At 40.2% G+C, this 25,944-nt stretch overlaps 4 protein-coding genes across 4 annotated transcripts; 2 read left to right on the top strand and 2 right to left on the bottom strand.

Moving 5' to 3' along the window:
- Positions 1-255: 255 nt before the first annotated feature.
- On the top strand, positions 256-5,001 carry LOC140996098 (cyclin-G2-like). The gene is made up of 8 exons (XM_073466346.1): positions 256-429; positions 1,017-1,140; positions 1,255-1,392; positions 1,612-1,862; positions 1,995-2,073; positions 2,166-2,264; positions 2,759-2,961; positions 4,115-5,001. Exons 2-8 carry the CDS (start codon positions 1,018-1,020, stop codon positions 4,224-4,226), a joined length of 1,005 nt encoding a protein of 334 aa, XP_073322447.1. The 5' UTR covers positions 256-429; position 1,017; the 3' UTR covers positions 4,227-5,001.
- A 1,806-nt stretch (positions 5,002-6,807) lies between these two features.
- On the top strand, positions 6,808-10,338 carry LOC140996584 (alpha-N-acetylneuraminate alpha-2,8-sialyltransferase ST8SIA3-like). The gene is made up of 4 exons (XM_073467020.1): positions 6,808-6,965; positions 7,873-7,995; positions 9,120-9,677; positions 10,056-10,338. Exons 1-4 carry the CDS (start codon positions 6,808-6,810, stop codon positions 10,336-10,338), a joined length of 1,122 nt encoding a protein of 373 aa, XP_073323121.1.
- A 4,330-nt stretch (positions 10,339-14,668) lies between these two features.
- On the bottom strand, positions 14,669-19,361 carry LOC140995806 (ras-related protein Rab-27B-like). Its single transcript, XM_073465915.1, has 5 exons — positions 18,044-19,361; positions 17,812-17,897; positions 17,080-17,183; positions 16,768-16,891; positions 14,669-15,560 (listed from the first exon to the last, which is right to left on the bottom strand). Exons 1-5 carry the CDS (start codon positions 18,194-18,196, stop codon positions 15,371-15,373), a joined length of 657 nt encoding a protein of 218 aa, XP_073322016.1. The 5' UTR covers positions 18,197-19,361; the 3' UTR covers positions 14,669-15,370.
- A 90-nt stretch (positions 19,362-19,451) lies between these two features.
- poli (polymerase (DNA directed) iota) lies at positions 19,452-25,733 on the bottom strand. Its single transcript, XM_073465914.1, has 10 exons — positions 25,549-25,733; positions 25,279-25,410; positions 25,011-25,175; positions 24,457-24,603; positions 24,012-24,248; positions 23,718-23,896; positions 22,269-22,360; positions 22,057-22,190; positions 21,524-21,744; positions 19,452-20,868 (listed from the first exon to the last, which is right to left on the bottom strand). The coding sequence occupies exons 1-10, from the start codon at positions 25,640-25,642 to the stop codon at positions 20,089-20,091; spliced, it is 2,181 nt and encodes a 726-aa protein (XP_073322015.1). The 5' UTR covers positions 25,643-25,733; the 3' UTR covers positions 19,452-20,088.
- Between the last annotated feature and the right edge of the window lie 211 nt (positions 25,734-25,944).

Raw genomic sequence — 25,944 nt, 5'->3', positions numbered from 1 at the left:
TTTGGGGTGTATCTGCGCTAATACTTAACCTAGTTTATACTGTCTTACTTGCCAATCACAGTCAATAAGTCGGATATTTGGTTAAGTAAAGCTGACATTAAAATTATAGTAAAAGTAACGTTAGCGCCGACACTTTGAAATAATACGTTAACTTCCTCTTTTTTCCTACCGTTTACTCTGACGTAAAGGCGTCTGGAGCGGTGCATGATGGACATTGGCGTTTACTAGCGGGTCAGCAGTTGTTTGTTTCTCCAGGGCGGAGGCGGATCCTCTTTTTCAATAGCGGGGATCAAGGGTCTTGTTTGTTTTTTTGTTTTTTTTACATTTGCCGCCCATAATCAATAATGAAAATGGAGACATGAAGAACTGAGAAGTGGAACTAAGTTGCAGTGCCACTATTTTCCTGCACGACGGCGGCTTTTGGGCAAGGTAAATAGCTAACCGTACGTTGATAGCTACGCCAACAAGCTAGCTAAATTAGCTAACATTGACGTTATGTGTGTTTATGATGCCTTCGGCTCTTTGGCATTTATGGGTGTTATTTACCTGAACTTAATATTTCAAGAGCCGAATGAAGTAACAGTCTAAAGTATATTAATTCAACCTCTTCTGAAATGTGTTATAACGCCCCTTCTGTGATTGATAAGTTATGTGACCTACTTTCTGTTCAATAGACTTTCACAGTTATCACTAACCCAGATTAATGTCAACATTAACTCTGCGTGCTTCGCTTTAGCATATACACATTTTTACACATTATTCCGATTTAACAGTTGATAATATTGTACAACAACAATCTTATGCTCACATTAGAGCAGGAATGTGGAGGTCTTTGGGCGGTGGGGGATCTTCCAGCGACACCTGACACCAGTGGGTGTGGTCAAGGAGAAAACATTTATATCCCTTGTTCGCCTCACTGTCTCTGAAGGACAATATCTTTTGTTTTCCTGCGTTAACCAGCTTTTAACATTCTCTCGGATTGCAATGCAGAACCATTGAAATATGCTGTTTTCCAGGATGAGGGATCTTCAAGCCATTGACAGCTTGCTCTTGAAAGAGTTGAAGTCATGCTGTGCGAGGGAGTACAACTTTCTTCCCAGAGAGACTGGCCTGAAGCTGATGGAGTCGGCCTCTGCAGAGGTAACCCACTGACCTAATTCTGCATTTTCTGGCCGCCTGTGCGGACATATGGGTCGGCTTAAAACGGATGCTATTTCCAGGGATGTCGTCTAACATTTTATGGTGCATTTTCAGAGTCACAGCACGGTGTCTGCGAAATGCAGAGACGCCAGAGTGGAAGAGCTGTGGGGCCTGACCAGTTTCTTTGGCTACAACACCCAAACATTTGTTCAAGCTGTCAATTTGCTTGACAGATTCCTCACTATTATGAAGGTAGGAGTTTCAACAACGCATTTAAGAGTAGCATGATATGTCAACTTTGGAACCTCGTTAAGAGAGGTGCTGCATAAATAAAGATTTTTTATTATAGTTATTACAAATTTGCACGTTTGATATCACCAGTAAGAAGAAGGAAAGCACGAGAGTGACCTTGTCTGGCCTTGAATCATGGGACGTTGACTCAGACTTATCGCTGATGTGTTGTTGTTATAGGTGCAGCCCAAGCATTTGCCCTGTATTGGAGTCTGCTGTCTTCACATTGCTGCCAAAATGGTTGAGGAAGAGAGCAATGTCTCACCCACCCAAGAACTAATTCGCATCAGCCAAAGCAAGTTCACTGTGTCAGACCTGTGTCGCATGGAGAGAATCATCTCAGAGAAGCTCAGTGTGGAGCCCAAAGCAGTCACAGCCTTAACCTTTCTACACCTCTACTACTCAGCCTTCACATCTCTGTCTGCTGGAAGGTAAATCCCATTATCCTTTGCTTATTTTTCCTGTCACTGCTGATGCATTGCCCCAGTTTGTTGGTCAAATAGATTCTTGCATTGTGAGGTGTCTACTGGCGGATCACATTAGGATTCCCTCTATATTTTAAGGGAGGAGATCCCAAGCATTGCGAGACTGGAAGCCCAGCTAAAAGCCTGCTTATGCCGTCTTGTTTTCTCTAAAGCAAAAGTAAGGATTGTTCTCAGGCGACAATTTCACAGCATAGCAGCATTCATTTTGAGTCCCGGGTCTTACTGATCTGCTCTTTTTCTCCTTTACAGCCATCGGTGCTGGCACTGTCCCTCATTGCTCAGGAGTTTGATGCCCTCCAGTCCATCACCTTGTTGAAGATTGTGCAGCAATTCCAAAGATATCTAAAGGTAAACAAAAAGTAGACCTGTTGGGCTGCAACAACCTATTATTTTCTCAATTAATCAGTATTGTTTGCTCTATAAAACGTCTGCATAAAGTAAAAAATATCCATCAAAAGGTATTAGAGAACATAGTAATGCAAATATCATATATATTAAAAATAACATAACATCATAACATATTAAAAATACATATCAAGGACTTACTTTTATTCCCGATACCTAACCAAGACTTTCAATTCCATTATTTGCTTTTTGTGTCACTATTTTAGCCGTATGGCATATTGAGCTGCCTTTAAACCTCTTATGAAGCTAATATAAAAAAGGTCAGTTTTATATTCCAGTATTTCTTACATTTCTTTGCGTTATATTCAAAATACCACATCCCCATATGGTATGTGGAGAGGAAAGAAAAAACAACACATGACTTGTTGATGACAGCATATTTGAGGACTATTTCTGTCTGCAGCCTCTCAGATGTTTCCTGTTTGTCTTCTTCACAGATCAGCGACAGTGACCTGCTCTACTGGAAGGAACTTGTGGCCAAGTGCATGACTGAATACTGCTCAAGCGAATGTAACAAACCAGACAACAAAAAGCTTGTTTGGATTGTGTCAAGGAGAACAGCACAGAATCTTCAGGCCAATCACTTCAGTGTACCTGGCCTGCCCACTATTCCTGAGGGGAGCTGGGACGAGAGTGAGAGGTTAATAGACAAGTTTTTTCTACTTCCTTCATGCTGCGTTTTGACTGACCGAATGTACTCCGCTATGATGGTGACATATCGACGAAATGGTTATTCCTGAATGGCAACAGACTACTGGAGGCCTTAAAATGTATGACTCAGAAAAGTCAAAGCTGCTAAGAGTAATTAAAGTAGTTGAAGTTCCAGGTTAGAGTTGAACTGGATCCATGAATGGTTAAATGAGAACTGGAGAAGACCATCGTACCACTACACAGAATACTTTTGATAGACCAGTGCATTGTAGGCACAATACATGTGTTATGCCAAACGTAATTATCATTATTCCAAATTGTTGCCGCCTGGAGAACCTATTCCCCATGTTCGCTTTTAATTTCTCCACAGTGAAAAATTAGGGTTGGGTTGCAGTAGCTGGTTTCATTTTGGAGTTGGTCCCCGGTTGACAAAAAATTCAGATTTGTTAAGCTCTGACGCTTACAAACTTTTTATCAAACAGTTTATTTTTCATCCTTTTTTTTTCTTTTGTTTTTGAAATAATAAAAAACAAATGTAACGGCCCTATATATTAAGCTGACTGTTGCTGTAGCTGGTTAAAATAACAAACATCACCAGCAGCAGATTAGATCAGCTGTAACAAATTGACGTTAATTCAGCCACAGCTGGCTTTTGTCTGGCGATTGTGCTGTCCGCTTCTGATCAATTTACTAGTTTTGAATCTTCAGTATTTTCAGAAAATAGCTGGTGTAGTACAGCAGGCTACAACTGTTAATTACATTTGTAAGATACATTTAATTAACTTATCCTATATTCTGCTGCTCAGGTCATACCTACAGGTTGTGAACATTAATTAGGCTGTCTCTGTAATGTCTCTGGCTTCTCAGGCAATCAAAGGTGATAAGACATCTTTGAATTCCGGTTATTTTAAAATTTAGTTACTTACAAATGTTGAAAGGTAAATAATAAGATTCAATAAGGGACTCAGCTTTGCTAAATCCTAATGAACCCCATCTCTATGAGCAACACAGATTGATCCTACAACAGTAAAAGAATAGTACGTAGTAGAGGACAATAGTTCATGAATATATATATATACATATATATATATATGTGGATTTGGATTTATGCACAGTGTTAACAGCCTCCTCTTCTCTTGTAGTGAGGACTCTTGCGAGGACATGAGCTGCGGAGAAGACAGCCCATGCGGCTCGCCAGGAAGTGATGGCGAAGGAGCCTTCTTCCCCTCCGCCTTTCTCAAGTGCAGAAAGTGATGCGTTGTCACTGTGCAGTAGTGATGGATGTGTTTTTTCCCCCTGAATTGTTACTGATTTAAAGTGGTCACCATGTTTCAGAGCAAACCTGTGTGCTTCACTCATCATACCGTGTGCACCGTAGGTATCCCAAGTGACAGGTTTCAGTCATGAAGTGCCTGTGTTTAGTCAGTTTACTGTCTGTCTTTTAACAAAACATATCGTAATTATGCAAAATTGTAATATCTCGGCAGCTCGATGGTAGTACATCTGAATGTCTTTTTCCAAGATGTTCTCTTTGTGTTTGTTTGTGTCCGAGCTCGGCACATTCCAGGAAAGACAGTGAAGCACAAGGGAGAGTTTACGGATGTCAGTCATGAGGTACCATCACTGTTGAATACCAGCTACCAAACTAGCACATCCTCAATCTTTTTTTTTTTTTTTTTTTTAGTTTTTATACTCGATATCATCATACAGTATTCTGCAAATGTATGTTATACACAATTCAAATGTGACATAGAAGACATTGTAGTGTGAAAACACCAGACTGTATATGCATGGAAACATTGAAATACATGTTATGAATGGATGTCGTTCATGTTTACCAAGATAAGCTTACTGTAAAAAAAAAAGTTTAAAAAAATGTACATAACCTGTAAAAAAAAAAGACGAAAAAGTTTTATGTTTTGTGAATGTTACATAATGTGTGTTGTATTTGGATATAATGTGAAACATGTTGAAAGGGTCAGAAATAGGCCCTCCAAATAAAAAGAAAAGTGCTTTTTTATATATAAAACTTGTTTTCTTTCTTTGTTTCAATTGTATTGCTAATCTGGGGTTTGTAGTGCCTCTACTTGTTTTATGAATCTGTGTTAACACTCGCATTTAATTGGAATAGACCAGTAAAAAACCCAGGTCACGAAGAGAAAGATCAGGAAGTCAACATCAGGGACCATACTTGTTTATCCATTGAGACCAACCTGAAAGAGTAAAAATTACACTCAAAAAAGTAATGCCTAAAACGGTGACCTTATGTATTTTGATTACATGTACATTTTCAAAAAAGTTCCATGTATAGACATTTATTGCAAACTTGTTCTTGAATGTTGAGTCAATGTGTATAAATGAAATAACAGTCTGATTAAATTTAATTAATGAGGACTTATACATAAACAGTATTAGGATAAGTTAAAGGATAAGTTCACCAAAAAATGAAAATTTGGTCATGATCTACTAGCTTCCACGCTGATGGAAAGTCAGGTGAAGTTTTGTAGTCCACAAAGCATTCCTGGAGCTTCACAGCAAAACAGCGCTGCAGCATTCTCATAAACAACTGAAATAGATGGGCACTGGTGATATAGTGTGATGTCACCGGGTCACATAATTAAAGGCGGGACTACTAACGTGGCTTTTCGGGAGCAGTGTTTTCTGTGGGAGAGGAGCTCCCGTTGGTACGAGCTTTGGGCTTTTTAACTTTCAAGACCTTTTACATGTTCAAGCACATACAGTATAACACCAGAAATCAAAAAAGCATAATCGGTCTCCTTTAAGTATTTATTCATGAGTGATACATTTCCTGTTAGATTTAAAGGTACACTATGTAGTTTTGGGTCAGAACTTTTAATTGGAGGAGAAAGATCTGCATTGACTGATTTGTTTTATGCCAAAACAAACTAAATAAACAAACTCTTAATTTTTCACGACTGAATAAACGAACTGACGTTGAAGATCAACGCAGTTTCAAACTCACTTTGTTTATATGTGGCGGACCCTGCCACCTTTCTCGCTTCAAACGGTTCTGTTCTGGGGAACCTTATTTCCCTCTAAGAACAGCTTGTTTATTCAGCTATGGAAAAAATATTGTAAATATTCAAATTCTGAGTTTGAAGGTCTTTTTCAGAACTACACAGTGCCCCTTTAAAGAGAAGTGGCATTAAAATTGAATCATCAAAATGACATACAGGTACCTCGAATCTACTTGAGTAATGCTCAGATTAAAGATCAGAGGGCACATGGGTGAAGGATTTGACTGTCTATTGCTCTCATCTCTATTTCCATCTCATTCAATTTATTACTGGACAAGCCCTCTTTAATGCTGAGAGGTGCAGGGAGGCTCAGTGTGTGTGTGTGTGTGTGTGTGTGTGAGTGAGGGGGTGGAGGTGGTGTGGTGGTGGTGATGATGATGGTGCTGGTGGACGGGGCTTGTCTTTTAGCTGGCTGGATGTGTTGACACGCATTTCTGCTCCATCTCCTTGATTAAACCGGCAGCTTGGAGGGGAGTCACAGCGGACTGTGAGGCAGCAGCAGCAGCAGCAGCAGCAGGCAGGCAGGCAGGCAGGCAGGCAGGGGGTGCTGGGTAGGCAGGCGGGCAGAGGAATGAGAGCGGACCGAGCCACGGCATCTTCACCATGCAGCCGACCACCACCACCACCACCACCACCAGCAGCAGCAGCAGCAGCAGCCGTCCATTTTATACGACTATATGAGCCGATGAGCGCCAGTGTGTCTGTACTGTGCAGACGGGCCGTGTGCATTCCCGGCGATGACAACATAGGCCAACGCCTCGCAGCAGCTACACACAGGGAATGAAAACGCTCCCAAGATGGTCCGCATCGCCAAGGCCCTGGGTTTGGTTATTCTGTGCGTCGCCGTGCTCATCCTGTCGCTCATCAGCTATGTGTCCCTGAGAAAAGACAGCCTCTTCGCCTCCTCTAAATACTACATGGGAGGCCCGAGGATTATGTTCCATGCAGGATTTCGGTGAGTATACTGTTTTTTTTTTTTGAATGTGTTGTTGTAAATAGAAACAGAGGAGTCGGGGCCCAGTGTGCACGATGCGACCTGGATGTGATGAACAGGTTTTCAACACATCACTTTCCCCTCACTTTGAGCCATATGCTTCTCCCTGTCGATCAGCGAGTGAGCTGTCCGAGGTGCTGATGTTGTTGTCATGGGCGACACAGGACTGTGAGGTTTGCATCATCATCATCATCACAGTCACAGTCAGCTTCACTGGCCAAATATTTGCAGTGATGGAGCATAACTAAGTACATTTACTTGAGTATTTTCAGTTTTCTGCTACTTTATACTTCCACTCCACTACATTTATTTGATAACTTTAGTTAGGCCTACTTTGCAGATTGAATGCTACAGCAGAACCAAAGCAGCACATTTTAAATGAATTTATCTGATCCACAATCTGATTTCTTTAAAAAAAGAAAAAAAGAGAGATATCTGGCCAGATCAATAATCTATCAATGTCAGGTATACAGATTAACCTGCAGATCCAACACCAACCTTTTTCTGGTCCAACCAGTCAAAGGAAATTTAAAATCCTTCAGTTGTTTTTGTTGTGTACTAATGGACTGTAAATTGTTATTTATCAACCAATTAATAAAGCTTCTGAACCATTACATCTCTCATTAGAAGTGGTACCAGATCAGATTAATGCAGATATTACAAAATGGATTCACTTTTCAATGTTTCAGATTTGAAAGTCTGTTGCATTTTAAAGGATAATTAGCATTTAATTCTACTGTTTTCGAATAATAATACTTCATGTCTAAATACATTTCGCCAATGATCCTATATGAGATGAGACCACACCAAAGTAAATCATTTACACATGGCGTCTCACAGTTATACTTTTTGTGATTGTTGTCCACAGGTCTCAGTTTGCCATGAATTTCCTGGACCCCTCCTTTATACCCCTAACTAATGCCCTGAACGAGGAGCTCCAAGGAAAGCCGTCCAAATGGAAGTTTAACAAGACTGCTTTTTATCAGCAGAGGTAAGAGATTTGAAATCTCAGCTATTTTCTACTCTTTGTGAAGGTTTTGCACCTGTCGGTATCTTTCATAAAAAAGATAGTAAAAAGTCAATGCAGAGACGTGTCCCCTGTGACTGTTACATCTTTAGATTTGTAAAAGCAGCATTTTGCTGCTGTAGCTGGTTAGAGTGGAGCTCATTTTTAACTATCCTTATGGATTCATCTGCTGATTTTCTCCATTAATCAATGGATTGTTTGGTTTGTAAAAAATATAGACAATAGTGAGAAGGTGTGAACTGTAATTGATAAAATAATTCTCCTTGAATCCTTCTGAAGTGACACAATATTTGTTTTGTCCAACTAATAGTCCAAACTTCAAAATGATTAAAAATTGATTTAAATTACCAAAATGATTAAAAAGAAACGCATGAAAAAAAAAACGATTATCATAATGGTTTTCAATTCATTTTCTGTCAATCGGATCATTGGTTAATCGGCCTATCACTGCAGCTGTACTGGTTATATATTGTTGGTAGTTTAATTTATAACAGAGCATCAAATTATAAAAGCTCTATGTAATAATTCATTAATGGCAGAAAAGACTGAGCATGATTCAAGCCTGAAACTGGGTCCTGCCAACTTATGACTGGACAGGAGGGAGGATTATTAACAGTTACATATCATCAATGTTTAGTGTTTCTTATTTTAGCACTCAATACTTATTTCCTTTAAAATCCCCAGAAAAAGGAAATTCATCTCTTGCATTTTGACTGCTGGTTGAATGTATAGTTGGACAGCTCTGTCATTTTATGATCAGTTATTTTATTGATTAATATACTAATAATCTGATCTATAAACCAAAATATTCAATTTATGATGACATAAAACTTTGAAAGCAGCATATCTTTGTCTGAAACGATAAATTGATTCTCAAAATAGTTGCTGATTACTCTCTGTAGATAGACTAATCATACTAATCGCTTCAACTCTGTCAGTAACAGCTGCACAGTAAGTTATAGCTTTCCACTGTGCACCATGTCTTGTGGCTGCATCACATTGCTTTTTACCGAGACTGGGACCGTACATATCAAGGTAAATCTCCTCTAGCTGTCTTGAACAGTGGTGAAGTATTTTTCTTTTTTCAGGAAAGATATCTTCAACTACATCGACATTCCCAACAACTTCTCCCTCACAAAGAACAGTGTGCGTGTCGGCCAGCTGATGCACTTTGACTACTCCAGCCACAAGTATGTCTTCTCCATCAGCAACAACTTCAAATCCCTGCTCCCAGACACCTCTCCCATCCACAACAAGCACTACAGCATATGCTCTGTGGTGGGCAACAGCGGCATCCTGACAGGCAGCCACTGCGGCCCAGAAATCGACAATGCCGACTTCGTCTTCCGCTGCAACTTCGCCCCCACGGAGGTCTACTCCAAGGATGTGGGCAAGAAGACCAACCTGACCACCTTTAACCCCAGCATCCTGGAGAGGTACTACAATAACCTGCTGACCATTCAAGACAGGAATAATTTCTTCCTCAACCTGAAGAAGCTGGAGGGAGCCATCCTGTGGATCCCTGCATTCTTTCTTCATACGTCGGCCACAGTGACCAGGACCCTGGTGGACTTCTTTGTGGAGCACAAGGGCCAGTTGAAGGTTGAACTGGCCTGGCCGGGGAACATCATGCACGATGTCAACAAGTAAGTAAAGTATGATCTGATTGTTACCTGAAATAACTGACTTAGGAGACTAACTGTATCAGGGCCTCAACTTTGGGTGATTTGCAAGTTAAAACACGTTGGATTTAACTTTTATTACTTTTTTTTCTCCCTCATTTTAATTGTTTTTATTAGAACTATTACCCACCTTAGTTTGCAGACCCCACTTTGGGCAGCCCTGCTCAAAGTATAATTCTGTTGATGATAAAACCATAATCACATGCATTAATTGACAGGGAAAATTAAATAGAGCACATAGGGAACGTACAGTGCAGTCATAAGGGAAGTGGGATTATAGTGGGGAAAATCACAGTTGTGTGGATTAATTTTTGGATGCCTGATCCATCTTTCCCCTCACAGATACTGGAAGACTAAAAACCTCTCCCCCAAACGTCTCAGCACTGGAATCCTCATGTACACGCTGGCCTCCGCCATGTGCGACGAGATCCACCTCTATGGCTTCTGGCCCTTCGGCTGGGACCCAAACACGGGCAAGGACCTGCCTTACCACTACTACGACAAGAAAGGGACCAAATTCACCACCAAGTGGCAGGAGACCCACCAGCTGCCCAGCGAGTTCAAGCTGCTCTACAAGCTGCACAGGGAAGGTGTGATCAAACTCAGCCTGACGCATTGCTCTTAGACACAGAGGTGACTCCAGAGACCGTGACCCAGATACATCCGCTCAGCTCAAACTTCTGTTGTGACCCACACTGCATGATAAGTGTTTAGGCAATTTATGACACCCTCATTCCACAAACACACACTCACGTCACGCTGTAATTTCACATGAAGATGTCAGGCTCACTCGGGGTGTAAATCACAGACTTATCACAGCAGTGTTGCTCATTCGGTATATTATTATCTTCAGTGCTACAGTTAGGACTTTTACGCTGCTCAGTTGCTTCCATTACTCTCCTTTGCATGGCTGCTGGCCGTGGCTAAACAGCTCGAACACAACAAACGTCTATTTTAACTGGAGTCCACAGGGAATTCTTCCAGTTCTGTTTAACACAGTATTGATTGATTAATCGCCTTTTACAACAGTATACTGGTTCTGTACACTGAAATCACTGCCTAATCTCAGGGAAGGAGTTAGATCAGTGTTTTTTTGTAATCAGATTAAATGCCTCAAAAGAGGTGCAGTTCCTGTTTTTCCAGGCCTTTTTTCCCCCACAAGGTGTCAGACAATCTGCACTGCTCTGGAAGATGGTATTTGTTTACAAGACTGTACTCTCTCTCTATATATACATATATATATATATATATACTTGTGTGTCTTTTATTCTCTGTAGACAGTGTGACTGTCCACTCCAAATTTTGTTGAGATTCTTCAAATTTTTGGAATAATAATCAACATTCCAACAATAAGCCATAAATTCATGGACAGACGATCGTGTGTTGTCATTACAATACTGAATTTTAGAAAGTGGTATCAGCCTACATTAGGTTCTGAAAGTATAAGACATTTGAATTATCTTCCAACAAGACTACAAGTCTATAGCCACGCTAGCAGCCTCATTAGAGTCACTGGCTTTGATTTAACAGAAACTAATTACCCAGCAATCTTAGAAAACCCCCAAATGTCACTTCACAACACTTTCCTCTATTCTGAAGCCATTTCATATTTATTATTTACGCTGAACAGTGGAAAAAGATTTTAAACCTGTTTCCAAAGTTGCTATTTTCCCATCCATATTTCTGCTCTCCTACAACACAAGAAAAACATTTAAATAACAGAAAGTAACATAGATAATAGATAAATATAAATTCTTATATTTGGCTCACGTTGTACGAATTCAGCAAAAGGTATTTCTTGAAAGCTTTTGAGGAATCTGGAAATACATTGAGAACAGCGGCATGTTTTGTTAAAACACCACCTATTGTTACGACAGTACTTGAGAGTCACTTAGTGGGGCTATGGTCGCACCTGCTTTTCCTAAAACCATTAGGCTACTACGTTTGTGTTAACTACAGATTAGCTGGTTTCAAACTAGCGAGCTACAAAATTAAAGACCTCAAGACCTCAGGAAGTTACTTCTGCTCCGGGCCAAGAAAATGTTTTGTAAGTATGAAACAAATTAGTTATATATATATATAGTGAGCTTTAGAGTTTCTAGTGGTCGGATTTTGTTATCTTTGGACAGAGCCAGGCTAGCTGTTTCCTAAATTTTCCTGTCTTTATGCTAAGCTAAGTTAGCTGGCTGCTGGCTCCAGCTTCATGCCGAACCACAGATTTATACAGAAGAACTAGATATGTAGATGTCGCCTATTCAGTCTGGAGAGAATCGCTTGCCTCGCACCAAAAAAGTTTTCTAGCCTCCAGGTTTGCTTCCTGGTTATGTGGCCCAGTGAATATGGGCAGTCGAGTTTTCTCCCGCTGGCTCTGCCTGCAAGTTCCCGCTCTGCCCATAGACTTTACATTGTGATGACATCAGACATTTTTTAATCGCTTTTCTTGGCTCAAGGAAAGATTTACAAAAATAAAACCGAGATCAATAAATAAAAAAACCGAAATCTAAAATCATAATAGAAAAAGTCATAATCGACCCTGTTCGCATTTCGAGGTCTTTTCAACAGTTTTACAGGGGAATTTTTCGCTGTAATACCGCGAGAGGCCACTGGGCAAAATTAGAAGCGAGGCTGAGCGGCACCCTCGTATCCAGGTGTATAATACATCCATATAGGCGACTGGACATTCAGACATCAGAATAATATCTATCTTGTCAACTAACTCCTGCAAATAATCATGTTTCCCATACTGGCGAAATATTCCTTTAAAGCCCAATATCTTCACTGGTATACTATTAAAATAAGCTTTAATATTCCTTTCAATAGTAAAAGTTTTCAGGAGGCAGACAACTGCCGATCCTTTGTACATGTAGGTAGTTTAGCATGATTAGTAAATATCCAAAAATCTGTTATTCGGTCATTTAGTCTAAAGTTAAAGGCATGCATTTCATAATTTGAGGTGTACTGTGTTACTGTTGTCAAGTACAATTTCAATTGCCCCAAGGATATGTTGCACCGTTAAATGAATTCCGTATTATATTACTTTTACACTTAAATCCAAACAGGTGGACTCGAAAGCTAACGTTGGCTTGGTGAGTCGGTCCAGTTAGTTGCGCAACAGTTAGCCTACACCTGGTGGTTTAGCTACTAATATTTTTGTGAGGATTGTTTTGTGAGTTTAAACCAGTTTTCATTCTGTGATGCATAAATCTCTAAAGTTTGAACTGACAACTGTTGGATCAACGAAGAAAATGGAGAGACAATTGTAATTCTCAGATTTTCACTACATGATAATCGTGGCCAAAAGAAATGGCGATAAGAATATTATCGCAATATTTACCTGCACTGTGGGTATAGTGTCTAGCTATCGTCAGTCATGCATCGCCTCCACCTACTATGACAATGTGAGAATGGAAAGTAAATGATATTGCGATTATTGTCATTATCGGTATACATACAGTGACACCCCTAGTACCAGACAAAGACCGATGTGTGACCTAAATCATGGCGCTAGCGTGGCTAAAAACATCAGGAATTACACATTTTGGACACAATATCTTCAGCTCTTTAACACACACGAACAAAGAAGCCTGAAGTTTACCAATATTTCAATTACAAAAATACTAGAATTCACTATTTGTTATAGAGGTTTTGTTGGCCAGGGGAAAGATATTTTTTCATCATGTAACCACATCAATTCCAGTATCTGTGACATAAACCAGAGAAATGAATGAATGTTATATGACCTACTGCATCTTGTATAAAGCGCATGATCCATTTAAATGGCATTGCATGTGAGGCACTAACAAATCTTATAGGCTAGTTTTATACAACCTTTTTGAAGATTGTTTTGAAGGTAAAATTTTGTTCTTTGCTATTGTTTGTATTTCTGATGGTGTATTCCTTAAGAATATATTTGTATGAGGGATGTTTGAAGGTGAAAAAAAACCCTACTGCTATATTCCACATGGGACCAAACCTCTACAGATCAACTTAAAAATGAACAAGCTTTATTTTTTTGTAAATGTTGATAAACTTGGGTTCTCAAAAACAGTCCACCCCATCACGCCAGACTGAAGCAGACTGGTGGATATGGGGTTCAGGGCGACTGGGCCCAAACAGTGAAAGCTGGCCACATGACCATCTCATGACTCTGCAACACGTGCTCCTTCTTGCAAATTCTGGTTCAGGGTGAGGTTTAACACAGAGCCAGGCAGTCATTCACACTTAACCAGATGTAATGTGTGCTTTTGTGCTCATTCAGATTTAGCGTGGTAGGCATTCGCTTGACATCCTGTCCCATACAAAGCGTTTTTTGTCTGTCTCCTTAGGCAAGATGAACATTTCAGATAGTAAATGTTCGTGTCTTCGTCTCCAAATCACAGCTCAGTCACCATAACTACCTTGAAAACACATATCTGTTGAAAACGTTTGAACAGCTGATTTTAAGGCCATTTAATTGATGTCATAGATGTGTAGATTTAGGAATAATTCCCTCATTAGGAATGTTTTGTAGGTACACCAAAGACCATGTGTTTAGAGGAGAAATGCTACTTGAGTTTGATACAGATAGACTGATTTGGGATTTTGGAAGCTGTATGACAACTAACAAGTATTATTGTAGAAGAAGAAGTGGAAAATCCTTTTTTGACGTTGAATTTGTTCCTAAATATCACTTTTTCTGACACAAACGTTTGCTTTTATGGCTTCAGCTAAAGTAATGTGGTGGAATTTATTTGTGACTCCATGAATGTCCTCCCAAAATCCACTGGCGCTGACATGAATGCTGGACATTTTCCTCCTCCAAAAGGTTTCTCTTAATTTTCTAAGTCAATGTGTAGACTGTGTGTAAACAAAAACGATGCTAAAAAAAAAAAAGTCTGTGAGGATTGTAATTCCAGTCAGAAAAACAGTATAGCTGTTTGTGCATTACATTTTAAATGACAAGACCGTGACATACATAACCTAAACATAAATGTCTTTATTCGAAATGCAGCACTATAAAGGATTCGTTCCAACAACCCTTTAACATTCTTGTACTTGTGTTCGATCTGCATGGCAACTTTGTTCCATAATGCATAAAAAAGCTTGGCTGCTTATGTACATGTCGTATAAAAGTCATAAATCATGTAAGGGACTTTGGCTATCTTGGTTGTTCTAACAAAAACAATCATCCATATAAGAAATGTAACCATGTCTTAAATGTTTTTTGATTATACTCCATGATAAATATACGTTATGTGCCTGCATATTCCTTCCATCAATGCCTAAATGTGTCAAATAAAAATGGTATTTTTCTCTGATATGACCTATTTGAAAATAATTAACTTTTTTTTTTGGGCTGAATCACAGCCACAGTTTTTAAGGCAATGCATAATTTAGTTGCTATATACAATCTCCCTCCTCTCCCTCCTCTTTCTCACTTAACAATGCACAGGCTGTGAATAAATAATGTTACAGACAGCAAACACCAAGATAGGAATTCACACTGTAATAACAATATTGCTTCAAATGAAAATGGACAGATTTCCAAAGTTCTAGTCTGATCTCCTGTCGTACCGACAGTAGCAGGCACCCTGTTCAAGCTCCAGCAAACAGTGACATTTTAAAGATGCAGTGTTAATTGGTGCAAATGTGAAAAAGAGTGGTTGTCGGTGGCAACATCAGCAGGCACACCTCCTCCTCACAGGTGCCACGACCAGTTCATTGCTGGCCACGGGGCTACCGTTGGGTTCGGAGCCACGGCCCCCGTGAGAGCTGTGCTCCATCCTCTTCATCACCAGGTCCAGCAGGGTGGTCACCGCCTGGTTTACATCGACGCCCGTCACTGCACTCGTCTCAAAGTAGGGGATGCTGACGAGAACAGAGGAGGATTTTAGGAGAGGAGTTAAGAGTTTGGATCCAACATAAGCTGACATTTAGTGACCATATCGTGTGCTTGAGCAGCTACTAAATCAATGGTTTACAACTTTTTTGATTTCTAGAATTTACTTGTAAAACATGTCACTGATTGTATACATCTGTTGGTCTTGAGTGGTACTATATTGTTTCATTTTTACTTCTAAGTCTGAAGAGATACAACTTTTCAGTATTTAACCAGAAAAAAATAAAAACTAGCAATAGTCTAAACATTTTATTTTATTCTTTTCAAATACTATATGTATTGTACAACCCCTGATGAGCTCCAACCCACAGGTTCCAAACCTCCAGGAGGGAGATCATTGGAGCAGGATTGAAAGACAGCTCACTAGCACCATCCCATGGTCTACTAGTGAAAGAAGCACATTTTGTACTTCATCATCTACAGTGGGCTGACAAAATATTGTAAAATATTGTGAATGACATTCATTGAATTATACTTTAGTTATAAAAACTCCTGAAAATGTCCAAGCTAAATTACTCAACATGTTGTTGGAAAAACAGTCTCAAAATCAGCAGAAAAAAAAAAAAACAGGCAGTAACAAGTTGAAACTAACCAAACGAACCAAACCTGACATGCAGGGGTTGGCGAGTTAAAGGTACAATGTGTGATCCAAATGTAAATAAAAGAAGAGCCCCATCACCAAAACAGGAAACTGCAAAACACTGCATCTAAGACTATTGTCATTATTGAATAATCTGCTAAATGATTAATCGATTCGTCCTTTGGTCCAAAATATTCAGAAATTACTAAAAACAATGAAGTTTAGTTTAATATCATAACAGAGTAGTTGCCAATTATTCTCGTCTATATTCACATTGATTGACAGGTTTTAAGGACATTGGAGTTTTTAATTCATGACACAGTTTTTTTTTTTTAGGCCTATTTATTAGGGTTTGTAAACAATAATGATGTAAAGTGTAAAACTATACAATTCCAAATTCTGACTTAGTTAAGAAACAAATTTGTCAGTTTAAATCAAGCTGTAATAATATGTGTGGAAACACCTTTTTGAGTACTGAAATAATTGTGTCTCTTTATGTGGAGTAAGCATGAGGCAAGTCGGGTGTTATGGATGGAGATAGATAGATGGCTACACTTCACAGTCTCACACACTTAGTACGTTTTTTAATGCCTCACCCGTATCTGTCTGCCAGATCTCTGGCCTGCCTGGCATGAACATCCCTCAGATCTCGGAGGTCTGCTTTGGTGCCCACCAACACGATGTCTGGACTATCACAGTACGCATTGGCCTGAAGCTGACCTAAACCAACAGAGGAAGCCATTTAAACCCATGTGATGCAAACAGTCATGCATCAGCAAACTTGAAACGATGTTTGGAAATTCCCTTAGTCACGGTTTAGAAGGCAGCTTTGCAACAAGAGAGGAAAGCATTGATTTAATAGAAGAGTACTGAGCCGGAGCAGAGCAGGCAGCTGAGATGACACATACTCATCCAGTTCCTGACGTTGAGGAAACTTTGCTGGTTAGTCAGGTCGAACATCAGCAGGAAGCCCATGGCGTCTCTGAAGAAAGCTGTAGTGAGGCTACGGAACCTGAAAGCAGGACAACTTTTGTTATGCAGTATAAGGCTCCTTATGTGTAGATTTTTTGCCATGCTAGCGATCGGTCGGTCTGTTTGTCCATTAATTGTTCGATGGATTGCCATGACATTTTGTAAAAACATTCATCGTCCCCAGAGGCTGAATCTTGCTGACTTTGGTGATCCCTTGTCTTCTCTGTTGCCACAAGCAGGTTGACACTTTTAGCTCTAAGTATCTCTACAACTGTTGCATTGATTGGCAAAAAATTGGGTATGTACATTCATTTTCTCCAGAGGATGAATCCTACTGACTTTGGTGAGCCCATAACATTTCCTCTAGCACCCCCACGAGGCTAAGATTTGAGATTTGTGAATTTGAGTGAAATGTCTTAATTGTTGGATGAATAGCCGTGAAATTTGGTACACACATTCATGTTCACCTGAGGATGAACTGTAAATACTTCTCCACTTGTGCCACCATCAGGGTGAAGTTTTAATTTGCAGATCAGCAAAACTAATGACATTCCCGTCAGCCTCAGCTGTAGTTAGTGTTTAGTGCTAAAGGAAGATGTGTTTGGTGGGCTCCCTCTCATTAGGGCTTGAAATGAACATGTCTAAATGTAAAAATGAGGTAGATTTACCTTTCTTGTCCTGCTGTGTCCCATAGCTGAAGGTGGACCTTGAAGTTCCTCTCAGTCATTCCATCAGCAGCTTTCCCTGTGTACATCTGATCCAAACCACAGAGCATGATAATCTTCCCAACTTCTGAACTGAGTTACATATATTTTAAGTCAAAAAACACAACGTGAAGACAGGATTTTAGGCCTTATGTGTATGTTATTATAAACATATAAGGGACTAAGCATCACTTACCACTCTCTTTTCCCTGAAGTCAATGCCAACTGTGGTTGTGAACTTGCGGTTGAACTTGTTGTCGGTGTACCTGTGGAGAAAGGTGGTCTTTCCCACCCCGGAGTCACCCAGGGCCAGCAGCTTAATCAGATAGTCATAGTCCCAGTCAGCCATTGTGCAGCTGAGCTCCACCTGCCACAGAGTTGTACAATACTATGATGGTTTGATGTATCACCTAACGAACCATATGAGTTAAGAGAAAGCTTGAAAGTGGGTGAGTTAACTAGAAAAGAAAGGTGAAATAACTCCACCCTGCTGCAGTTTTCAGTCTGAGGGTGCAGGCCCACCGCACAGGCTTAGCGGGACGTCATACCTCCCTGCTCATTAGGTGCTGAGGGACTAGCACATGACTGGGGTTGGCTTCTACATGAGCAGTCAAATGCCTCACCAGAGTTCTCTCAGACTTAGCTGTTCGCAAAAACACTCTTGTTTGGCAGACAGAACTCCTTTCATTGACTTGAAGAGCTGTGGGCAGACAGCTCAACACTGCATGACGCCACTAAGGTCACTGCAATGATTCAGTTACACTTGCAGCTGAAGCCAGGCAGGCCAATAAAGTCAGCATGGAAAATCAGATTTGGTTATGCAAGAGACGCTGGAGAGATCTCCAGGGCACAAACAATCCTGAAGATTTTACTTTCTTTAGTATATATTCTGATCTGTGTTGCTGGCGAGTGCATTCAGGAAATATTCATGGTCATGCAACTCAAGATTCCAGCAGCACAGCATTGATAGGACACGGGATACTTCCATGAAATGTAGAGTCATTTCCCATGTGCATGATTAATGGTATCGAGTTCTTTGCAATCAGCAGAGTGAAGAGAGGCTGAGTAATCAACCCTCTAACCTACAGCAGTCTTATCTGACCAAAAACCTTTCAATAAGGACAACACTTTCAAGCAGTATATGGTGATTTCCTAAAATACCCCCAGACTCAAATACCCACAAACAGTTTCACAGCTCCCCGAAAAGACTAAAAAATTGAAGCATCTTACCAGTCTATCTGCAGGAAGTACCAAAGTCCATTCAGAGGTTGCTCAGCTCGTCCTGATTAAACAAAATAATCGCTATCATGATGCGACGACACATCTTGAGCCTTTTCCCCTTCTTACATGTGATTCAGGGAGGAGTTTCATGCCAGAAAGAACCAAGTGAGGCCGTGCTTACAGACCTTGTGTTTTCTGGTATTTCTCATGAGAAAAAAAGAGCTCTTTGAAAACTGGACTGTGGCCCCTGTCTGTGAATAATGTGTGCCTCTGTGGATTTCAGTGGAAATCATCCAACCAAGGAGCGGGCCCCACTTCTACAGGCTCAGTGGAGTAATCCTGCTTCTCTAAACAATGTGAAAACAATACGAAAACAATGAAACTAAAGATATTAAAGTTCCAGTTTACTTTGATCGATGTTTACAAAGGCTAACATAAAAAGGTCACTTCAGGTAAAGGGACATTTCACACATAATGTTCAAAGCATAACAAAAATCTAACAGTTTGTAAGTGCTTTGAAATCAGAATGAACTTTTATAAACAATATATCCTTATTTCAAAAAGGCAACAAATGTACATATCAACACTGACATACAGGGGTGGACAAAAAAAAACAAAAAACACTTCAAATAATTATAAACTTTGTCAAGCTCATGCTTTCTATGTTTTGTTTTTGTTGCATTGTCAGTAATGTTGATAAAACTCAACATTGGAGCCTGAACATGACTTCTTTTCAGAGATGGTAGAAAATCTTTAATGCCCACCTTCTATATTCTTCTACAGCATTGAACCTTGGCTGGGAAGCGCTGAAAGCTTGTAAATGAACCCCCAGTTATTTGGCTCACACTCGATGGTCATTTTTAAGGCTGTAGTTTGTTATGTCTAATGAATTCACACAATCATCGATCAATTATTGATTCTGTCGATGTGGATCTAATTGTAACATTTTTCCGAATGCAATTTTCTTTTATTTTGTTAATGTTAATGCACATTTTTGCTGTTTGCAAGTGGTGTCTCTCTCTAAGCAGGTTTGAAATACTTGAACAAATTGTTTGCCTGACTGCTTTTTCCTGCAGCCTTTCTGTCTTTGGCCATCGAGCCTTTCCCTGGTTTCCTGAACGAGGTGGTCTTCAGGACCGGCTTCTGTTGCTTCCATTCCATCATCAGCTCCCTTTGCACATCTGGCGGAAGCTCAGAAAACACCTTAGGGTCCACACTTCCTGGGAACTCGCAGTCAGAAGACTGGTGGGATGACAGCCTCCCTTCTCCTATGACGTTTTCTCCTGGAAATACACTTACGTATGCAGGACTGTGGTTATTAGCTATGGTCTTCCTGTTAGATGGATCCGATTTGTTCACAGGCTCTTTCATGTCTTTAATATTTGGTGAGTCTGTAAATGAATATGAAGACTTGTTTTCTGTTATGTTGGGGACATCAACGGCTTTGCCTGAGCTCATTGAAGAGCTGGGGAGAGAGTCTGAGTAGGCAGGAGATAACAGCTCCTTCTGGATTTCCTCAGGGAGAAGGCTGAACACTTCTGGGTCAACATTTGGGGGCAAACGATGAGTCACTGTTGTATTTGTTTCATCAAAGTCTGACCTCGTTGAAGAGCAGGATACTTCCTGAAGCGGAGGGTCCTCTCCAGCAACATCAGGGCTTTGTTCTATTTTGAACCCATGTAATGCTGCCTCAGAGCTATGAGGGCTTTTTGTGGCTGCTGTCTTTTGTGTGGTATGTTGAGTAATCACACTGGACTGATGGTCCATTAAGTGACTATCCCCGCTCTGAGAGGAACCATCCTATTGGAGAATAAAACAGGAGGAGCAATTGATTTCAAGAAATTCCGAGTACTTACACTATTTCTAAGAAGGCAAAATCATGTAACAGCAGAGTGGGCGTCTGCAGGGTTTAACAAGTTAAAATGTAGGACTTTTGAAGACATTTTTAATACCATATAAAATGTTATTTAATATCTGTTTCTTAACAAACTGACCTGAGAATGACTATATGACAGAAAACCAGTAGAAACTATATGGCCTCGAATTACTTCTTATTATCTGACATTTTTCTGTACTTCCCAGCGGTATATTCATATATGATTCATCACTAATCAAATTAATGTGACCTCTCATCCAAGAGGCGAGACATCTTCAAGAACGTGAAACAAGTCCAGTCGCCTACGATATAGTACTTAGAACTGATAGATAATTGTAGCCCAATAACAATCGCACTTGTATCATGTCTACCAACAGCCCAAAATCAGATACAAAAACCTTCATAACAAACATTGGAATAAAATATTTAAGATTTTTGTAAATCTAATTTAAGACTTTTTAGGCCTGTTATGAGAAATCTGAATTCAACACTTCTTAAAACCTTTCAAAACCTGCAGATACCCTGATGAAGATACCATCAAAATAAGCTAGATTACACTGCATGACTTCAGTGTACTACCTGGCTTTGAGCTGAGAAGATTTGTGTTTTTCTGGGAGACGTGCTGTGTGTGAAGAAAGATGTTATGGAGCCCTTTCCGCTGGTGGCAGCTCCCCTCGTCTGCAGGTTACTGAAGCAGACGTTAATGAGGGTGAGGTGGAAGGCTGCGCTGCTGTCCACCATCTTGTGGAAAAGTTTCATTGCCAATGGGGCCAGCTGAACCACAGAATCATCAGTGCTGCCTATAGAGACATTGCAGAGACAGTAAAAAAACAACCGCAGAGGGTTAACATACTTACTTTGGAGCAGTTTAAGAGGTAAGGGTTGACAGGATGAGATGTAACATAGGCTGATCTAGATATACTACAACTAGACATCTAGATACAACATGACTTAGATGACTGAGAATCTTCACTGACATTACAGAGGCTTTTTTGTGTTTATGACCCAGTCAAAGCTAGACGTCATGGTGAATTTTGATTTTAAATTTGTTGTATAAAGCCACATATTCATTCCTTCTGGAAAAGTGTTGCTTTTTTTGTCCACAAGCTCACCAGAGGTGATCTTGTGTCCTATGTGGTTGGGGATTGGAGACTGACGACTCTCCCGACTGAACCACTTGTTGGTCGCTGAGTATCTACGGATGGTAAGCCGGAAGGTTTGAGGCTGCCTGCCATCTTTGTGCATCCTAGTTTTCAAATAGACGACAAAGGTTAGATTCAGTGGCTCGGATGACAGGTTTAAAAGAACTGACAAAATAACTCACCTCTCCACAAGACTGCTCAGGAGTTCTTGAATCTTTTCTAAAACCTCTTTAGTGGATGACATTTTCTTGAAGGAGTCTTCGTCACTGAGAGACTGAAACAAAAAGGATACTAATTAAGGGGGAAAAAAGATAAAATATCACATTTTAACATTAAAAGGGACATTAATGAGGAACTATGACATTAATGATATCAACAAGGTTTATGAGTTTGCCTGGATAACTGAACCCTACAATTACTTTGATTTTCTGGCTGTTACGACTCTTCAAATCAAATCAAATCAAATCAAATCAAATCAAATCAAATTGTGCAATAAGACACCCAAACACCTACTTTTACTTTCAACTGATAAAATAGAGAATGGTGCTACACGCCAACTACACGGGCTGTAAAAAGTTCCATTTTCTAGACTTTTTAATGCTTTACCACAAATTAAATTAAAAATTGTTTCGGTAAAATTTCAAAGTCAGACATCTCTAATTTAATCTATCTAAATGGCCTGATCCACTTGGGAGAGAGTAACATTTTTATTTATTTAAATACAAATTAATACATTTTATGTAATATACCTTGCTGATTATTATTATTTTGTGTGTTATATTTATAGTTCACGAAACACTGAAATTCCTGTTCATAGGAAAAAGATATACATATATTGAGGCAACTAAGTAAGTTGTGTTTTCATTATTAGGCCCACTATCCATTGCTTTTTTTTTTTTTTTTTTTTAAATGTAATTAATGATTAGATAAGTTCCATGCTTGCAGTAATACAAAACAGATATCTGGGCTTTTACTAAAATAAAAAATGTACTTTATCAATATAGACACACAGAAAGGAGCCTACATTTGTTTTGTCAGCATGAAAGTAAAGCCAAAGTGTGAGTACTGGCAATGCTGTCATAGGCTGAATCCAAAATGTACACCCCTTGGACTTGCGGACTGAGACCTCATTGGCTTTAGTCGTGTATACCGTGACGTGTTCACTGCCATAACGTTAAGTCTGCAAGTTTGTTGGACTGCAGGGCAAATATAAGCCACTGATAGACAGCCCTAAAGTCTACAATAATAACATGCATTTTGTTTACCTCTACAGTCTATACTATTAAATCTTTCCATATCATGATGTGGTTGAATATTATTTCTAGTCTACACATTTCAAGTAATGTTACCATAAAGTATTTGTTTTACACATTCATAAAATGTTCTGCAAGGTTACCGCCGTATTGCAGTGAATTATAGATAAACAAATGAGTGAAGTCCAGTGAAGTCTGCAGCCCAAGCAGACTCCCTGAAAGTCTGCAGAAAGTCTGCTTGAGGGCCCTTGTGGACTGCCCTCAAGACTTGCAGACTTCCTGCAAATGCGCCCACAAAGTCTGCAGGTGCGATGAAGTCCAGACATTTGGATGCAGCCATACACCCCTCGTCTTAAGTACACATTGGTAATTTCCTACCTGGGGGGCCCCTGTAGGTGTGACAGGTGAGTCATCAACACCGAGGGCCAGATTCCTCAAGCGCTGAGCAGTGGGACCTCCGAACTCTCTCACCAAGTCATTCAATGGAAAGAGCTGTAGGTCTTTCACGCTGACCAATCCAAGGGCTTGAAGTCTCTTAGCAGTTTGGTGACCCACCCCTAAGAATACATGAAGGGACCACAAATGTATCAACAGGGATGCATGATATGATTAAAAAACACACACAAAAGTTTTGAACTGATAAATAGTTAAACATAAGCTGAACATCTACACCTGGTACTTTGCGGAGACCGCTCAGGCAGCCCATGATGTCGCTGACATTCTCCGGCAGCAGGGTGGTTTGTTGATTGGGTTTATAGGAGCCGGACACCAGTTTGGCCAGCAGCTTGTTTGTGGCGATGCCAGCACAGCCGGTCAGACCCAGTTTGGTGTGGATGGCTTCTCTCAGCTCTGCTGCAATGTGTGAACCTAAAGCCAACCTTGGATGATCACTGGCTTCAACGTCTGCACCTGAGCAGGAAATGAACAGAAAATCATGCTGTGTGCAGTTGAGAAAACCTGAAATTCAAAACTTTTCACGTGGTCGGAAACTGAAAGTGCAATGCAAATATCTGACAAGTTTAAGCATCTTGGCTTGTTTCACAACTCATTTCCCGATTTCCATGAGCCAGATGTTGTAGATGTACAGCTATACACCAGGGGCACAAATGTGACTCACTGAAATGGTTGTAGACATGTCCTTTAAATGACAAGTTGTTGGACTCTTGTGTCTCCGCTAGCCTTGCTTCTACCATCTTTGTGACGTCCATGAAGTTTTCATCAAATCCGAGCCTCTCTACCAGTGGACAATAGGACATCAGCAGCTCTGGATGGAGGACAAGAAAAGGTAAAGGAGGAAGAGCACACAAACAGAAAATATACATGATGTTAGCATGACCTTGTTGCACTAATCTGTGGGGTACACTGTATGTGAGAATGAGTAAAGCAGAGGCAATAGTCATAGTGGCAGTACAGCAAGAGACGTTGAGAAAAGAGTGACTCTCTTGCTCCTTGCTGAAATGCAAAACATCTAACACTAGCTTAATTATTCTCTGCGACAACCACCTAACAGCAAATGGACCTTGGATTTACTGGCCACATGTGCGTACTGAGCATGTTTTGGGGTGGATATTACTATAAATGCTGAAAAACTACATACAGTAAGCAGAATGTAGTATTTAGTTGAAGCTTTATTTGCAGAGCATTTATGTGTGATGCACTGCTCCTGCCTACCTGTCATTTTATAGGACATTTCTCTGTAGTGTGTCAGGTCTTCTCCTTTAACCAGCACCAGCTGAGGACATTTCTCCTTCGCACTAGTAACAGACATCAGCTTGGTGACACCGAGCTCCCTTGCCACATAGTTACAGGTGACTATGATGTATTTCTGCTGAATACCTGAAGATGAGACACATTATTGAACCACAAAAATATTCTGGGCTTTAACAGAAACACATCTGACAGCCACAGAGGAAGCATTGTAGTAGTTAAATCCGTTGACCTAAAGGTACTTCTCTCAGTGCTGGGTTTCTGATCATTTCCACCTGAGCATAGAAGCAGTCAAGGTCGAAGTGCAGAATGACTCTGTGTGCAGGTGTCGGTCCTGCTGTCTTACTGCGGCTCGGACCTGAAACTGAGATTACGCATTCAATAATTACCATCTGAAACATGAAGATAGCCGACACACAGAGTCGTGTTCGTCTCTGCACGTCAAAGGCCAACTGAAAGCCAAAACACACCGTCACTGAAAGTTTCTCCTGTCATACTTTACCAGAAGCAGTAGCGGGGCTGAATGGGACTGAATCCACGAAACTGTTCTTCCACTCGGCTTCATCCTCTTCCATCTCATCCTCGCTCTTATCCATTTCAAACAACGTGGACTTAATGTATGTTTTGTTATTTAATACGCCATGTAAGCCTGCTGTTGTGGTGCTTGCGGTAGTTCAAGTGTACCAGACACGGAAAATACTTTGTCGCTGTAGGTCCCAGCTTAGGTTTGCGCAGCAGCGCCATCTGCCGACGTGGAGGGATTGCTGCAACACAAGGAACTGCAATTAATTTGATTTTTAAAAAATAAAAAATAAAATTTAAAAAAAAGGAAAGTTAGTGTGTTATATGTATTCGGAGTTACTTTTAATTTTATTTCTCGTAAAAATACCTATTTAGG

Source organism: Pagrus major, chromosome 5 (assembly GCF_040436345.1).
Source record: "Pagrus major chromosome 5, Pma_NU_1.0".
In the NCBI taxonomy this organism is placed as follows: Eukaryota; Metazoa; Chordata; class Actinopteri; order Spariformes; family Sparidae; genus Pagrus; species Pagrus major.
This window is presented reverse-complemented; position numbering and strand designations above follow the sequence as displayed.

Bases quoted from the DNA above. Each gene is read 5' to 3' on its own strand.
- LOC140996584 (XM_073467020.1), top strand. From the start codon at position 6,808: ATGGTCCGCATCGCCAAGGCCCTGGGTTTGGTTATTCTGTGCGTCGCC. The intron at 6,966-7,872 runs GTGAGTATACTG...TGTTGTCCACAG, and splicing joins ATGTTCCATGCAGGATTTCG to GTCTCAGTTTGCCATGAATT. The intron at 7,996-9,119 runs GTAAGAGATTTG...TTCTTTTTTCAG, and splicing joins ACTGCTTTTTATCAGCAGAG to GAAAGATATCTTCAACTACA.
- LOC140996098 (XM_073466346.1), top strand. From the start codon at position 1,018: ATGAGGGATCTTCAAGCCATTGACAGCTTGCTCTTGAAAGAGTTGAAG. The intron at 1,141-1,254 runs GTAACCCACTGA...GTGCATTTTCAG, and splicing joins TGGAGTCGGCCTCTGCAGAG to AGTCACAGCACGGTGTCTGC. The intron at 2,962-4,114 runs GTTAATAGACAA...CTTCTCTTGTAG, and splicing joins AGCTGGGACGAGAGTGAGAG to TGAGGACTCTTGCGAGGACA.
- LOC140995806 (XM_073465915.1), bottom strand. From the start codon at position 18,196: ATGGCTGACTGGGACTATGACTATCTGATTAAGCTGCTGGCCCTGGGT. The intron at 17,898-18,043 runs GTAAGTGATGCT...GGTTTGGATCAG, and splicing joins ACTTCAGGGAAAAGAGAGTG to ATGTACACAGGGAAAGCTGC. The intron at 16,892-17,079 runs GTATGTGTCATC...CTGTTGGTTTAG, and splicing joins CAACGTCAGGAACTGGATGA to GTCAGCTTCAGGCCAATGCG.
- poli (XM_073465914.1), bottom strand. From the start codon at position 25,642: ATGGATAAGAGCGAGGATGAGATGGAAGAGGATGAAGCCGAGTGGAAG. The intron at 25,411-25,548 runs GTAAAGTATGAC...GCGTAATCTCAG, and splicing joins CAGCCCCGCTACTGCTTCTG to TTTCAGGTCCGAGCCGCAGT. The intron at 23,897-24,011 runs GTGTAGATGTTC...ATGTATTCTTAG, and splicing joins CGGTCTCCGCAAAGTACCAG to GGGTGGGTCACCAAACTGCT.